This window comes from Paramormyrops kingsleyae, chromosome 6 (assembly GCF_048594095.1).
Source record: "Paramormyrops kingsleyae isolate MSU_618 chromosome 6, PKINGS_0.4, whole genome shotgun sequence".
NCBI lineage: Eukaryota > Metazoa > Chordata > Actinopteri > Osteoglossiformes > Mormyridae > Paramormyrops > Paramormyrops kingsleyae.
In genome coordinates, this window is record NC_132802.1 from 35,324,082 (window position 1) to 35,339,567 (window position 15,486).

The window sequence follows — 15,486 nt, forward strand, 5'->3', positions numbered from 1 at the left end:
GCTACCTTCTGATCACAGGCACAGAGGCTTAGCTTACTGTCTTGACCACCTGCAAAATTTGAAATTGATCTGTCAAATTATTTTGTGTTATCACGGTAATGAGAACGTGTCTGCAGCAGACCAGTCCCAAAATCATAGGTATTCCCCAATCACAACTGGAATGCACAAGATGACAGAATTAGTTGGGTCATATTTACAAGGTCTATTTGGAAGCCAAAGTGGAAGTAAGAGATTATGCCAAAATGTGAAGAAAAGCTCAAAATTGAAACATGGCAGTATCACGGAAAGGTAACGTTTTTTTACCTAAACGAGTGTTATTGAAAACAGTAGTCAATCTTTTGCATTCCTACAGATTCTTTGAAGTTAAAAGCCTTCTAAATTAAATCACAACCCAGGCTCAAATTTCCAATTGCAGCATTTAATGCATGTGTGACACACAGGAAAAAGAGACCTTTGATACTGGCACTATTTACCTATCTATCAGGTGTAAACATAGCTGGTCTAAGGTTAACCCTGCAGAGACTCACTTTATTCTGCTGGAATTACATGAGAAGAAATTGAGTGGTGACTTTATTACCTTCTTTATTTGGAAAGCACAATAAAAAAAGTACAATAAGGTAAAGCAAGCTGTTACTCGGCAAGTACAATAAAATGACTTTTTGCATAGTGTTTAAATTACATATATAAGAAAATCATATGAATCTCCAGGTAAATATTACATCATGCATATCAAAGATAAACAATATGTATTGAAATGTCCATAAAGAGAGTTACAACGTTCATACTCTGACCTCTGTGAAACAACAAACAGTTCACAATATACAGCACCATCCAGTTGTATGTCTATCAATCTTTCTGTTTTTCATCATATTTCTGAGGAAATAAATGGATATGAAAATAAAAATGGAGGAAATAAAGTGAATACATACTCATAATTTCTTGGTCAGGTGAGACCTGCAGTGTCACTGAAGTGCAGTCATTCACAAGACATTCACCTGTAAAACCCAGCGCTGCCAAGCCTCTCGCACCTGGCGTAACACTCAACTTTCAGACTCTCACGCTAATGCAAGACATCTTACAGCAAATCTATATTATTCCATTTTAAACCTAAAATTAGCTACATCAAAAGCTTTGGGACGTTTGCAAACCCTACAGACTATTTACAAGGTACTAAAACTCTTCCATAGATGGTAATGTGTGTGCAGACTTCTCTCTACCTCATGCCAAAGTTGGCAACTCTGACAACCTTAGACTTTGTCTTCCCATGTCTGCAGTTCTTTTATTGCATCTCTAAGTTCTGCAGTATTATCTTGACCCTGCAGTAACCCTAACTTGGAGTCAATGAAAGGAAAGTTAATTGTTCTTCTGGAAAGATTCTCATGAAGTTGTCTGCAGAACTTATCCAAATCTGTCATCAACCTGAATGATCTACACATGGTTAAAGTCACAGGGAGGCTCTTTAGATCCATGTCCTCACCGAGGTGCACAGTGAAATACTTGCTGCAGCCCAGCCCTTCCTTGGCCTGACTGGCAAGGATGTTGAGAGCTAAGGAGAACATGTCATCCACAGAGGCTGGAACTGTGAAATCAGCCAGGTCCGAGTCCGGCCTGCCCCCAGTGTTGCCTCGGCCCTGGGTGGTCACGAAGACCACCCTTTCTGCAGACTTCATATGCTCGGTCAGCCAGCGAAGCAGGCCTTTCTCAGCAACGCTCCTCCTCTGCCACACGTCTATGATGACATTGCAGCAGCAGTGCGACGTTAGGAACTCGGCCAAGGTGACTACTGCCCGCTGGAAAGCGCAGTTCTTCGCTGGATAGATGATGAGGACCGAGACGTGGCCACTGTCCTCCAATAGTTTGGGGAATTGCGAGTAAGTGCTGCGCGCTTTACCTAAAATGAGGTTGGAATAAAAACCGACCAAGTGGTGAGCGATGACCAGGTAACTAAATATGCCACAAAAAGTGAATCATTCCATTTATCATATCTGCATGCCTGGATGAAAGAGCAGGACATCACTTACACAGTGCAGACACACAGGCCGCTAATAACACCACAGCAGCAGTAGCACAGCTGATTCCGATCCACAAAGACGTGCAGCAAGTACGGTTATCTGACACCAAGGACTCTTCCACAAAAAAAAAGGATTTTTTTAAATTAGCATTTGTGCATCACATGTATGTGGGAAAGATCTCGGAAGGATGAAGCTTTTGTTAGTTGAGTATACTAAACCTTTCATGCTGCAGGAGACTTCAACAGAGAACTGAGGGCGGTTTGTGTCGAAGCCTGGCTCCACCTGAAATTCAGATTTGAGTTTCCAGAAACATAGCAGTTTCATGTTTCAAAGACCTGCACTGACAGGAGAATGGACTGGACTTAATTTTAAGTTAGTGTGCTGTTAAAGTACTGACCACAACCATGAGAGATTCACAATGCCCCGTGAAGTTCAGGGTTTCAGACCATCTGGACTCATCACTCCCCTGTAGAAAATAAAATTTTGGACACAGTATCTCTAATGGAACAATAAGGGCAAGCACAAGATGACATGCTGAGCAAGGGTTACATTTATTAATGAGAAGAATGAAAATTGAAAAACAAGTCTTTCACTTACTGTATAACACTCTTTTGCATTGATGATCTTTTCTTCTCCCCCACTCAATCTCAACAACTGTATCAGGTACCTTTTAATGTATGGGCTTGAAGTAAAATTTAATTTTACTTCATTTTTTAAAACAGCTGTGGTTATATTAGGTTCCCAGAGAGATCCTACAGAAATAGATAGAACTTACAATTACTATTAATGTCATAGGTGACAAAAACAGTAAATTACATACTTCAATTCATACATTAAGAGACTGATGCATCTAAGTTGACTTTTACCTTTTTTAATACAGGACTCGCAATATTTCATTTTTTCTGTGTCACAACCTGGATTATTTGTATCAAAGAAAAACAAAGAAAATGTTCTGTAATATTCTTCCAGAACTGCTTTCATATCCCCCAGAGTCCCACTGTTGGAAAGCTTTTTATCATTTTAAAGTAAGACACTTAGATACTCAAGAGGATGGTAGTTATAAGTGATGAGAAATAACATACCACTTGTTTCAAACACGACTGTCTTTGAAACAGAGTCACTTCCAATCATTGGATAAGGGAGGTTGTACCCGGTGATAAAGTAGTCATTTTCTGGTTCTGCAACAAACTCAGTAAAATGGAACCATAGCTACAAAAGGAAGAAAAACACACAAAATTATAGTAAGTCTCAACAGAGTTGGTACGCGTTGTAGCTCTGATTTTAAAAATAGAGTATTTCTTATTTCCAGTTTAAATTAAATTAGAGTGGATCTCTCTTACCTTCTCGTAGCCTGACGTATTCACTGCACTGAATGGAGGGTGATACTCACAGCAGAAAGAATCATCGTTAATGTTGAGCCATGTACCAGTGAGGTAGACATTGCTTTCTACAAAAAATAAAGTATTTTTAAATAAGATTAACCATAGCATTGTATCTACTGCCAATTCCATGTTGCTGAAATAGTTGAGAATCACATGCCAAATATGTGAGAATCATTTAGTAGCAGGCTGAGCAAGGGCACCAAAGGAACTCTCACACATAACCCCCATGCATTACACCACCACATACTATTTATCCTCAGGGAGTTGCTAGTCTTGTTGTGTTGTCATGCACAATGACAATTAAAGAACTGAATTGAATTTAAGTAAAATGAAATATTTTTGCCCATTTTCATGAATAACAAGAAGCTCTTACTATCTATGTTGATGGCCCAACTGATATTCAGCAGTAGTTCAGAGTGTGCAACGCGGGTGCCACAGCTTTCAATAAGCGATACCAGGAGGTTTCGCATCGCAGACGGGGAACCCACAGGCTCACTGAAAAAACCTGGGTGAATACCTAAGGTGACGTCACACGCAACGTCATTCCTCTGAAAAGAACTTAAAAAGTTCATTATCATGTTGATAACCACTATCCGAGTCAGAGTTTGGAGCTAAAACATTTTTGGGGGCAAAATCATTAAAGGTACTATACAATATCACGGATATCGCTGTATATCAAACCTGCTGACTTCCATTACCAGTGTTGTCATGTTTTCAAAAAGTGGTAATCAACTGCAATACAAACATTTAACAGTGACGGAAACACGCATCATGGTATACATTTTTGTTAATTTCACATGATATTCGTCAAATCCTAAGAACCTACAGTTTAATTGATTTCAGTTGCCTGTCCATAGGATGCGTTTTTCAATCCCACGTTCGTTAATTAACACTTGTTAGCAAAGGTATAGCAGGTATAGCGAGGGCTGAGCAATTGGCGGGTGGGGCGTCCACCCATTTAAGGTGGTCCAGGGGATCGTATTGGCTGGTTTTGACTATTGGAGGGGTTACAACCCCCATCCCCCCATAATTTACGCCCATGCCTGTTAATACCCAAGAGAGGATAACTCTTACAAGCTAATAACGGTCACACAGGAGAATTTGTTAACATTTCATATCAAAATATTGAAATCGAATTACTTTAGCGATATATACATAGAGCCAATATTTTCACTTCAGATTTTCATGCATCTTTGACGGTGGAGTAACCGACTATATATATTACTCACACAGTATTAAATAGACAACCCACAATGTATGTGCACGTTTAAAAATGCACGACTAATTGAAAACACTGATAATATCTCACCCTCGCTTCTCACACAGGATACGTTCTGAAAGAAAGACAAATATAATTTGTTGACATATAACAACTATCTTTTATAATCATACTGGACAAAATACTTACCACTTGCGGGTGTGCGTCGTAAGTGTGTATCCATGCAAACACCGAGAAGAGCATGATCATCACCCCGTACTTGCCAAACATTTTCAGGCTTTGTCTCCCGTTAGACGCACTTCTCTGCCGTCCGCATATTGACGAGTCCAGCATTTGTGTGCTTGGAGGTTAACAGCTAGAAACTCCGCCCTCCACTACAGTGGGGCTGCAGGACATCGCAGAATAACACGGTATGTGACTTAAAGTAAAGTACATTTGCTTGCTATATATTTGTCTGGATAAATAGGTGTTTCCAGTCATAAGTAGTCTTTCTCTGGAATAAGTACTATCAGTGTCCAGTGTTACTTTTCATAGCTGAACTTCGTAACCTATCAGTCTCAACTAGCGAAAGACAGGCTTTATTTTTTTTAGCTGCGTTGTGAAATATTCCGCTTAATAATGATATTATTCTGCAGCGGCCTATTCATAGATCTCGCTTATGCACATTGCTTGTAATGCCGTATATGATATATTAACAATTCTTTTTTTGTACGTGGAATGTTTGAGCCAATGAGGAGGGCCTTAAAGAAAGTCTGTAAGCGAACTTCTCAAACTAAGTTACGCTTAGTGAAACGATCACGCAAGTCAGAATATAAAGTCTTTAAGACGTTTAAATTAGGCTATGCAAAATGGTACTATAAGACCCAGTACTATATTATCAGTTCATTAATGTGCATGCAATTTCCTGCAGTGAACACAGAACGGATTCACACAGCTCCGGCACAGTAAAAATAGTAACTGTAATATGAAACTACATATGTAGTGTAATTAAAACGGGATGGACGACTAACCATATAGAACCGTAACATAAACATAGCGCTCATATAAACTTACATTAGCCACTTGCAAAATAATAATAATAATAATAATAATATACCGAAATCTTACTAAAAGTCTATGGACTTTTAACTCCATGGCATATTGCAAGTTTTGGAATGCTTGTTAAAGCCCTGTGTCGGAAAAATATTTCCGTAGGATTTGTTAATCGCTGAGAATTTACGGCTGGGTTAAAGAGGAATTTATAATCCACATGTTTCTCGGCTTTTTTGTTTGTCTTGTGTGTACAGGTTGCGCAATACTTATGTAAAAGGCTGCATATATGTATTTTATTTAATGTATTTTTTGTACGTAGCCTATAACTAAAAACCGTTCCTTTGAAGGGCAGACCCATCAATGAAAAGTTCGACTGAACCAGTACGAGGAATACAAGCGAGACAATATGTTTTATACAAAACTAGCTAATGGATTGAATCAGCTAGATAAAATGTTGGCACGGCGATGTTTCCTTGCTACGCCAAGCGGGCGGGTGCTTTGCAGTTATTATAGCACCTGGCCAGCGGCAAAAATGAGCCCGTCTTTTCACTATGTCATTGTGGGGGCCGGCTCTGCTGGTTGTGTACTGGCAAACAGGCTTTCCGAAAATAAGGACGAATCAGTGCTCCTTCTTGAGGCTGGTCCCAAGGATCTACTCCTCAACAGCACCCGATTGTCCTGGAAGATCCACATGCCAGCTGCGCTTACATACAACCTCTGCCATGACAAGTACAATTGGTTCTACCACACTACACCACAGAGACACATGGACAGACGGGTGATGTACTGGCCCCGTGGTCGTGTGTGGGGAGGCTCCTCTTCCCTCAATGCCATGGTCTACATCCGAGGTCATGCTGAAGACTACAACCGATGGCACCAGGAGGGCGCCACTGGCTGGAACTATGAGCACTGCTTGCCTTACTTTAAGAAGGCCCAGACTCACGAGCTGGGCGCAGACCGGTATCGGGGGGGTTCTGGGCCTCTACATGTTTCCCGGGGAAAGACAGACCACCCGCTGCACCATGCCTTCATTCAGGCTGGCCAGCAAGCTGGATATCCCTTCACAGATGACATGAACGGCTACCAGCAGGAGGGAGTAGGGTGGATGGACATGACCATCTATAAAGGTACAGAGACTTCTTTGGGTAAACATGACACTTCCAAACCAGTCATCCCAGTGTCTCTAAATATCCCTTTACAGTCCCAATGAAGGCCCAGTTTCTCCACAGCCTGACACCTCACAACATGCAGACATTTGATTTCTGATGTAATACAAGTGCCTGAAGTCGTGGCTTTTTTGGACCTTTTGCCTGTGTGAGACAATGATGCAGTTAGTGTCCTGTAACCCCCCCCCCCTTACAGGAACGCGATGGAGCACAGCTAGCGCTTACTTGCGCCCTGCATTAGCCAGACCAAACCTGACAGCACAGGTCAGATGCCTGACCACCAAAATCTTGTTCCAGGGCAGCAAAGCCTTTGGGGTTGAGTATATACAGAATGGAGAGAAGAAAAAGGTATATCTGATGATGATGATGATGATGATGATGATGAATTGGAAAAATATACTCAGTGACAAAAAAAGTTAAGCACCCAGACGTGGTGGAAATGAAATGAATTTGCATGTGGTAAAAGGTCATGTGACTGTATCGCAATGATTATAATATCAGATCAAACGGACAACAGAGTTGCCAGTATGGGCACACTGCTGGTCCCATGTCAGTAGGTTATGACACCTTCCCCCCCAGACCTGGATACATGCAGCGATACGGTGCGGAAGGGAGTCATACAGCCATTCTATCCTCTTCTGCTGTAAGTTGGCCCACAGCTGTTGTAACTGGCCCTCGAGATCCTGCAGACTGGCACTGGGTCTGAGTTGACGCCTGAGCTGATCCACACATGTTCGATTGGGGAAAGACTGGGGGACCTGGCTGGCAACAGAAGGCCGGACCTCAACATGATACAGGCAGTCAATAGACACATGTGCTGTGTGTGGACAGGCGTTATCTGGTTGAAAAGATGTTACTGACATAGTGCTGTGCCGTCAGGGTCCCCGAATCACTACCAGAGATGATCTGAAGTCATATCCTATGGCTCCTCACACAATGATGCCAGGAGTAACATTGGGAACATCTCCACAACATTGGGAGGATTGGTCCTCTCCCCTCGGCGTCCCCATATGCGCACGCGATGGTAAGGGTAAAGCTTCAGTCTCAGCCTTGCATTCGCTGTGATAGCACCGTGCATGTTTACACTAACTGAATACATATATTTAGACAGTAAAAATACATTTAGACAATGATAGTAACAGTAATTATTATTATATAATAAAATACATTTAAAAATAAAGATTTCTTATTCATTATTTTAATATTAATAATAAAACATTAATACATTTAATTATAATAATATTGTCGTGCCGAGCTGGGACGGAACGGAGACAAGGGCGCAGACGTCAGGGTATCGGGGAATACGGGGTTTAATTACAGGTAAGGCTGGCAAAACGCAGATGGACAATACAATGACCAGACTGGGGAAACAAACTGAAAGGCGGACGAAATACAGAGGACTAATGACAACAACCAGAAACAGCTGATCACACGGGGATTCCACACGGGGTTAGCGAGGGGGCGTGGCACACGGAAGGAGCGGACTATCAGGGCAGGACACAATATTGTTTGGATACATTTATTTTCTTACTTTACAAATGACTGTTTTGATAAATGTGCTTAGATGTGTTTAGTACAGTATATGCTCTTCTTATTTTATCCAGTTCATTTTGTGTTTAAATGCTAAAAAAAACATATTTAGGTGTATTTTTTTGGGGCCGGGAACCAATAAATTGGTTTTTCCACTATTTCTTATGGGGAAAATTCGATCACAAGTCGAACTTTTTAGGATTCGATCCGGAGTTCTGAACCGATTAAATTCGAGTTCTGAGATACCACTGTATATCATTCTATTATTAGCCATTCGCCTATCCACTACCTTAATGATAACATATGGGTAACGTGTTTGTTGGCTAACTGCTTATAGATAAACGGCTAATGATAAGGTGTGCATCGGCCAAGTTAACATTTTTGACAAGTGTTAAATAGTTCAGTGTTGCTGGAATGCAAGCTTTACTGACCTCGCGAAATTTCTCTTAAAGACCGGGATGTCGGTCTTTAAGATGCTTCGCCAAGTTTGATGTGATACTTGACTTTGTCGCCATAACTTTGTAGCACTGTTTGCATAAAGGCTTACCGACATCATTAGCGTTTCCATGCTCGTCTGCAAAATACTATGTTAGGGCAACTCAGTATGTGTATGTTAACCAGCGCAAATGCGTTCAGCGGCTGAGAGGAGGGGAGGGGCTGCACGAGTGTGCGCGTGCGTGCACGCCTGCGCTATAGCGGTGCTGTGTAAAGTTTGGCGAATGAGGCTAAAACTGCACTGTTGGTATCAATAATGGTGAAAATGAGTATCTAATCAGATACTAATTTTTAATATCGATTAGTATCTGAGAATCGATTTTTTTGACAACCCCAGTGTCTCATTATTTTCAACTCCAGCGTCAGCTATATCTTCCGTTTCTGATCTTTCGCGGTACATTTTTAGCGGTGGAGCAGTGAAAAGGGTCCCCCCTTAAACAGTTTCCAGCTGCGCCACTTTCCGAATGTTGTGTAGCCTATTTAAACCATTATTGCGGTATAAGAAAAATTCATTTCATGACAATTACAAAAAACGGTTTTCGGTATGAACCGATATACCGCCGAACACTAGTTACGGCACCACTCCAAATGCAGCTGTCTCTACGCTAGTGTTAACAGCAGCCTACGCATGGGATGGAGAACCCATGACACAGGGTGTTGTAGGGAGTCCTGTGTCCTGATGGCAGGTGCTGATGTCATGGGATTCTTTAATGCTTGGCGCACAATACAATGATCCTCCTTTAGTGTGGTCTGTCTTGGGTGACCGGAACCTTCACGACGTGGTTCCAACATCGGCGACTGCATGCCCCACATGCCGGGCAACACGATACCATCACCTGGCCTCATGCAAACCCACAATGCGACCTCTATCAAACTCCGTCAAGTGCTGGTAATGCCGTACTTCTGTGTCTGGTGACTAGATGTACCAGCTCCTTGCAAATCGAATCATTTACATACCCACCGCTGGTCTGCACCTAGAAAATTACAGTACGTCCAAATCGGACCATTACTTCTGGGTGTATAACTTTTTATGTCACTGAGTGTTTACTGTTTACATCAGGGGTGGGGAACCTGAACCGTGGAGAGCTCGTGTGGGTGCAGGTTTTTTTGATTACCTGTCAAACAGCCAATAATAAAGCTGTGGTTCTCATCTCCAGTCCTGGGGACCCACTGTTATTGGCTGATTGAGAGGTCATCCCAAAATCCTGCACCCACACAGGCTCTCCATGGATTAGGTTCCCTCCCTCTGATTTACAGAATAGATAAGATTGACCCTGCATACCACTTCTTTTTATGGTTATTTTAATAATGGTTTAATAGTTAATTGTCAATATGAAAATGAGTATTTTTCCTTTCATGTTTTCCTTTTGGTGCTTTTATTAAAGGCTTCCTTTGTGTGCTGTAAGTATAGTACAGCTGGTGTTTACCCTTATCAGAGTACCTCTTTGGCTTTGTGGGTGGCACTAAGGTGTACTGGTGTTTGCTGTTCATGCTCAGGCGTTTGCTGAAAAACAGGTCATTCTGAGTGGGGGTGCCATCAACTCGCCACAGGTCCTCATGCTGTCTGGGGTGGGAAACGCAGATGACTTGAAGAAACTTGACATTCCTATTGTGTCACATCTTCCAGGTGATTTCCATCTTTTCCCCCATCACATTATCCTTTGTTCCTTAACATGAGACCTGGGCAAATTCTGACTCACGGCCATATCCAGCCCGCTGAGCTATTTTTACTGCCCCAAGAAATCATGAAAATGAATTAGAAAGTTGTGTGTTCAAATGCTATGAATAATCAGAAATGCCTTTACTACTTCCATTCCACATGCCTTTCTGAAAAATGAAAAACTCGGAACGTAGGTATTTTTAAAAAAGAATGTCAAAAAATTTTACAAGCTTTCTGTTTGAAAATAATCATAAAAATGGCTACTGCTGACATGGTTAAGCTTGCATTTGGCCTTTCACAGAAAATAATTGCCCAGGCTTGATGTACCAGAATCAGCCAAGACAAAAGTTGGACTCATTAATTCAGATCCAGGAACATCGCTTTAGCATTGAAAGACTTTTTAAAATAATTTTTTAAGGCTTTACTTTGCGTTTCCAGTACAACCTTCAACTAAACCAAAGAACAAATGTACTGTACTTGATTGACGTCAGATGTTCAGGACTCAGGACAAAGTCTAACTTCCTGATAGCTGACAAGTGGGCACACAATGGCCTGATCAGGTTTGGAAAAATATGCAGACGCTCCCCAGTTTCTGATGGTCCATGTAAATATATTTCGATTTTACGATGGGTAAATGTCTTTCACTTTCAGTACATTATTCAATAAATTCCATGAGAGATTCAACACTTTATTATAAAATAGGCTTTTTTTTTTTTTTTTTTAGTTATTTTCATCTTATAATAGGTTTGTCGGAATGTAACTCCATCATAACACAGGGAGAGGCTGTGTTTCTATTTTAGTTACTAACAAAGGTGAAAAATTAATCGTACAGGTTTCATGCTCCTTTCTAAAATGATCCCTGGCATCCTTTGTGAAGGTGTTGGCAGTAACCTGCAGGACCACCTGGAGATTTATGTCCAGCAGGAGTGCACCAAGCCCATCACCCTCTACAAGGCCCAGAAGCCTACTCAAATGATGAAAATTGGCCTAGAGTGGCTCCTAAAGCAAACAGGTACAGCTGGGTGCGGAGTCAAGCAAGTGTGACACAGCTGAGAATAGTTTTGTACCATCACGTCGATTCTACCTCTATTGCAGGGGTGCCCAAACATTTTCCCTTAGTGGGCCAAAATGAAAATCTATCGGAGGACCGCGGGCCAAATGTAATATTTTACACAAAAAACAAACACTAATAGCAAAGTAAAGTAGGCTACTTTTATTTATCAAACAGTTATCTAACCTTCCTTTCTGTGTAAATAACATTAAACAAAATATGACAAATAAGTCATATATAGGCATTTAGAGCACGTCTAAACTTTTGTAATCACATGTAGTGCAAAATGTCAAAGAGTGCATGTCCAACAGCAACACAACAACAGTAGCAACAATATAAGCAAAGACTCATGGGACTTTTTGTAAATTGTTAAAATATGACTATTTATGAAGTGTGGAAATGTACATATGTGCACAGATATACTCTACATTACCCTTATAGTTGCTTGTATTTCAATTTTAGTCTTAGATATTTCAAATGTAATCAAAGCACCATGAGTGAGGACTGTATAATATACAGTCGAACCCACTTATCTCGACCTCAGCTAACTCGCCAACCCTATTAAGTCGACGTTTTTGAAGTGGAACCGCCAAATTCCCTTATTGCAATAGCATTTCTCATCGGTTATGTCGATTCTTTTATGTCGCCGAACCCTAATATCTCGAGCACGAAAGAGGGCCAAAATCGCCACTTAACATCGGTTATCTCGATCCCCGTAACTAATCGCCGGCTTTTTAAAATGTATCACAAGTGCTAAACAGCGCGTATTCAAATCGCATTCGCATGGTAATTCGCTGAACAACGCAGGTGAAACGCGATCTAGGTAAATCCCCATCAAAATCAAAGGCAAGCATATCTGCATGCGGCAATGACAACGAAGATGAAGAAGATGCGGACGAAGATTTGGAACCAATTCCCTCTGCCGGTGAGGTGATAAAAATGCTACAAAAATTTGACAGTATGGTTCTTTTGTAGGGGATGGACTGTTTTAGACAGCATAAATAATATCGAAGCATTTGTTTTCAAGCAGACTGTTAAAGGCAAAAAGCAACTAAGCATTTTAGACTTTGTAAAGAAACCATATTAACTGCGTGTACGATACATTTCAGAGCTGTCAGAGCGAAATGACTTGTGAATGTAATTTTGACACTGCAGATTTGCTTTTTGTAACAACGAATTACACCCCGCAGGTTTTTTTGTGATTTTGTGAGCGATCTTTGTGTTTGCAGTGTTGGATAACATAATTAAAGGTTTGTATCGAGAATCGACGGTGGTTTTTATTGTATACTGGTAAATCTCCACTTTTAGTTGGTGCACATATGCCTTTTGTTGTTAGCCGACATGTATGTGCATTTTTATAGCATGCCGATCGCGTCATCAAACAAATCACGGCAACGCCAAAAACCCGTGCATGTACATTCTAATTTATTAACGCACATAAATACATTTCAAGCATATCTTAATACAGTATTTTGCCGCCATATTGGTTTTCGGTTATCTCGATCATCGGTTATCTCGACGCTTTTTGGCAACCCCCTAGTCCGGCGACATAACCGGGTTCGACTGTATATTAGTTAGGCCAACGTACACTAAAAAGTAAACGCACTGATAGCTACATTGGGATTCTTGCTTTAAGAATTTTTGAAACAAATTTTAGTACAGTATAATTTAAAATTTTAGATATTCATTGACGGGCCAATCTAAATAGTACGGTGGGCCAACTTTGGCCCGCGGGCCCCACTTTGGGCACCCCTGCTCTATTGTTAAGTAGTTTTGCTGATTTTCATCTCTTTCATGTCTTATCATTTTATTCACAGGATCTGGAAAAAAAAAAAACCCGTTCCTGATTTTGGTTTTCAAATAAGATAATTGTGACGCATAAACTGTTCAGAATATCCAATGGCTCGCTCACACTTCTCACTTCCTGTTGTTGAAGCTGACCTTTCATCTCGGGTGCCCCTTAGGGTACGGTGCCACTGCACACTTGGAGAGCGGGGGTTTCATCCGAAGCCGTGCCAGTGTCACCCACCCTGATGTTCAGTTCCACTTCCTCCCATCCATGGTAGTTGACCATGGGCGTGCCAAGCCCAAAATGGAAGCCTTTCAAGTGAGTGCACTGTGTTTGACAGCTGAAAAACTGTGGACGTATTGGGAAAATGTTACTTTTAATGCTCATTTTTAATGTGCAATGCTGAAGGAAAACTGCCTTTCTACCTTTATCTTCCTCTCTTTCCCACTGAGACAAAGATCAGTGAGAAAGGATACACATCAGCCTTAACTAACCATGATCTTTCACTACTGCAAGATTTGTAGCTTAACTTCAGAAACTTCTCATATTGCTCCAATTTTAACATTATAGGTTCATGTTGGACCAATGAGAAGCACCAGTAAAGGATCGTTAAAGTTGAAGAGCAAGAACCCTCTGGAACACCCAATCATAGAGCCCAACTACCTCTCAACAGGTAAAGCAAACTTAAAATGAGCCTGCTTTGTGTTCCATGTGCCCGTATTCTCCTGTTTTGGTGTATTTCTGTTATTCTCAGAGGAGGATGTGTGGGAGTTCAGACAGTGTGTGAAGCTGTCCAGGGAGATCTTTGCACAAAGGGCCTTCGATGAGTTCCGAGGACGGGAGCTATTACCAGGCAGCCAGGTGCAGTCGGACAGGGAGATCGACGCTTTTGTGAGACAGAAAGCGGATAGTGCCTACCACCCCTCCTGTACTTGCAAGATGGGTCAGCCCACGGACCCGATGGCAGTGGTGGACCCCGAGGCAAGAGTGCTGGGTGTGGAGAACCTGCGAGTGGTTGACGCATCCATAATGCCCAGCATGGTGAGTGGGAACCTCAACGCCCCCACCATCATGATTGCGGAAAAAGCCGCTGATGCCATCAAGGGCGTCCCAACGCTGCAGGATCCAGGCATCCCTGTGTACCAGCCGCCGACCATGGAGAGGCAGCAGTGAGCACGAGGACAAGGGAACAACTTGGCCGCCTAGGCCATGATTATCCTTCAACACTAACTCTGGGGACACAAAAACTATGACATTTTAATACCAGCCTTAATTTTTTTCTTTGTAATTTTATAATACATTATTATTGAAATTATTATAAATGGTAATCTTTAAGTATTGCATCTCAAACAGGGAAGATAGAAATAGGAGATTAGGTTTCTTAGAAAATGCAGGGCATTTCAATACTGTGAATGCTGCCACTAACAGAAATATATCACACATGATTTTAATGATATTTATGATATATACACAATAATGAATCGGGTAAGAACTGGAAACGTCTTAAAATTGTATGCGTGACAGTGAGTATGTGTAAGCTATTAACCATGTTTACTGCTTTTTGAGTAATTTTCATCTTTCAACACTAAGTGTTGAAAGAACAGTTTCTTGTTTTTATTAATGAATAATTGAACCTCACAGTATTATAACTTAATTATGCACTAGCAGAATGAGCCATTATGTCATTTATTTTCTAATAAATTTTCTAAATTGTATATAAAATCATTGTCATACATAATAGAACCTGTATTTTTGCTATGTGCGGACACACACAATCTCTCAAATATATTGATTCAGAATGTAACTGGAACTTCACATAACTTTCAATAAAAGTGTTGATAAAGACAGATCTTGTGATTACAGTTATCGTGCCCAAACCTGCATAAATCAGTGTCTCTGCTGTTTTGTTTCCATGCTCTGTAGTTTTCAATGGCCTCTATCACTGCTGTAAAACAGCTACTTACCTGTGTGCACAAATATCCTACGTAAATTAAATGAAATAGTATAGCACTAATTTACGCTAAGTGTAATAAACTGGTGTTTGCTAGTATTGGAAGACAATATGGGCGACACCCTCTCAGTATGCGGGATGTTTATATGTGGTCTTGTAACGTGATGTAATTAATCAGTCATAAAATTCCGCTCTGTGC

General features: G+C 41.1%; 2 protein-coding genes across 5 annotated transcripts; one reads left to right on the forward strand and one right to left on the reverse strand.

Moving 5' to 3' along the window:
- Nucleotides 1-565: 565 nt before the first annotated feature.
- il17rb (interleukin 17 receptor B) lies at nt 566-4,946 on the reverse strand. 3 transcript variants are annotated; one of them, XM_023791587.2, is made up of 11 exons: nt 4,803-4,946; nt 4,704-4,728; nt 3,768-3,911; nt 3,353-3,459; nt 3,095-3,221; nt 2,879-2,926; nt 2,610-2,764; nt 2,410-2,478; nt 2,231-2,294; nt 2,022-2,126; nt 566-1,891 (listed from the first exon to the last, which is right to left on the reverse strand). In XM_023791587.2, the coding sequence occupies exons 1-11, from the start codon at nt 4,944-4,946 to the stop codon at nt 1,248-1,250; spliced, it is 1,632 nt and encodes a 543-aa protein (XP_023647355.1). In that variant the 3' UTR covers nt 566-1,247. The 3 variants fall into 3 exon arrangements, with proteins under 3 accessions (XP_023647355.1, XP_023647356.1, XP_023647357.1); XM_023791588.2 differs by lacking the exon at nt 3,768-3,911; XM_023791589.2 differs by lacking the exons at nt 3,768-3,911; nt 4,704-4,728 and having other exon boundaries at nt 4,803-4,938.
- On the forward strand, nt 4,889-15,183 carry chdh (choline dehydrogenase). Of its 2 annotated transcripts, none has more exons than XM_023791586.2 (8): nt 4,889-5,023; nt 5,993-6,772; nt 7,008-7,159; nt 10,334-10,463; nt 11,374-11,508; nt 13,512-13,654; nt 13,907-14,009; nt 14,091-15,183. In XM_023791586.2, exons 2-8 carry the CDS (start codon nt 6,052-6,054, stop codon nt 14,507-14,509), a joined length of 1,803 nt encoding a protein of 600 aa, XP_023647354.1. In that variant the 5' UTR covers nt 4,889-5,023; nt 5,993-6,051; the 3' UTR covers nt 14,510-15,183. The 2 variants fall into 2 exon arrangements, with proteins under 2 accessions (XP_023647354.1, XP_023647353.1); XM_023791585.2 differs by having other exon boundaries at nt 4,943-5,023; nt 5,998-6,772.
- The last annotated feature ends 303 nt before the right edge of the window (nt 15,184-15,486 follow it).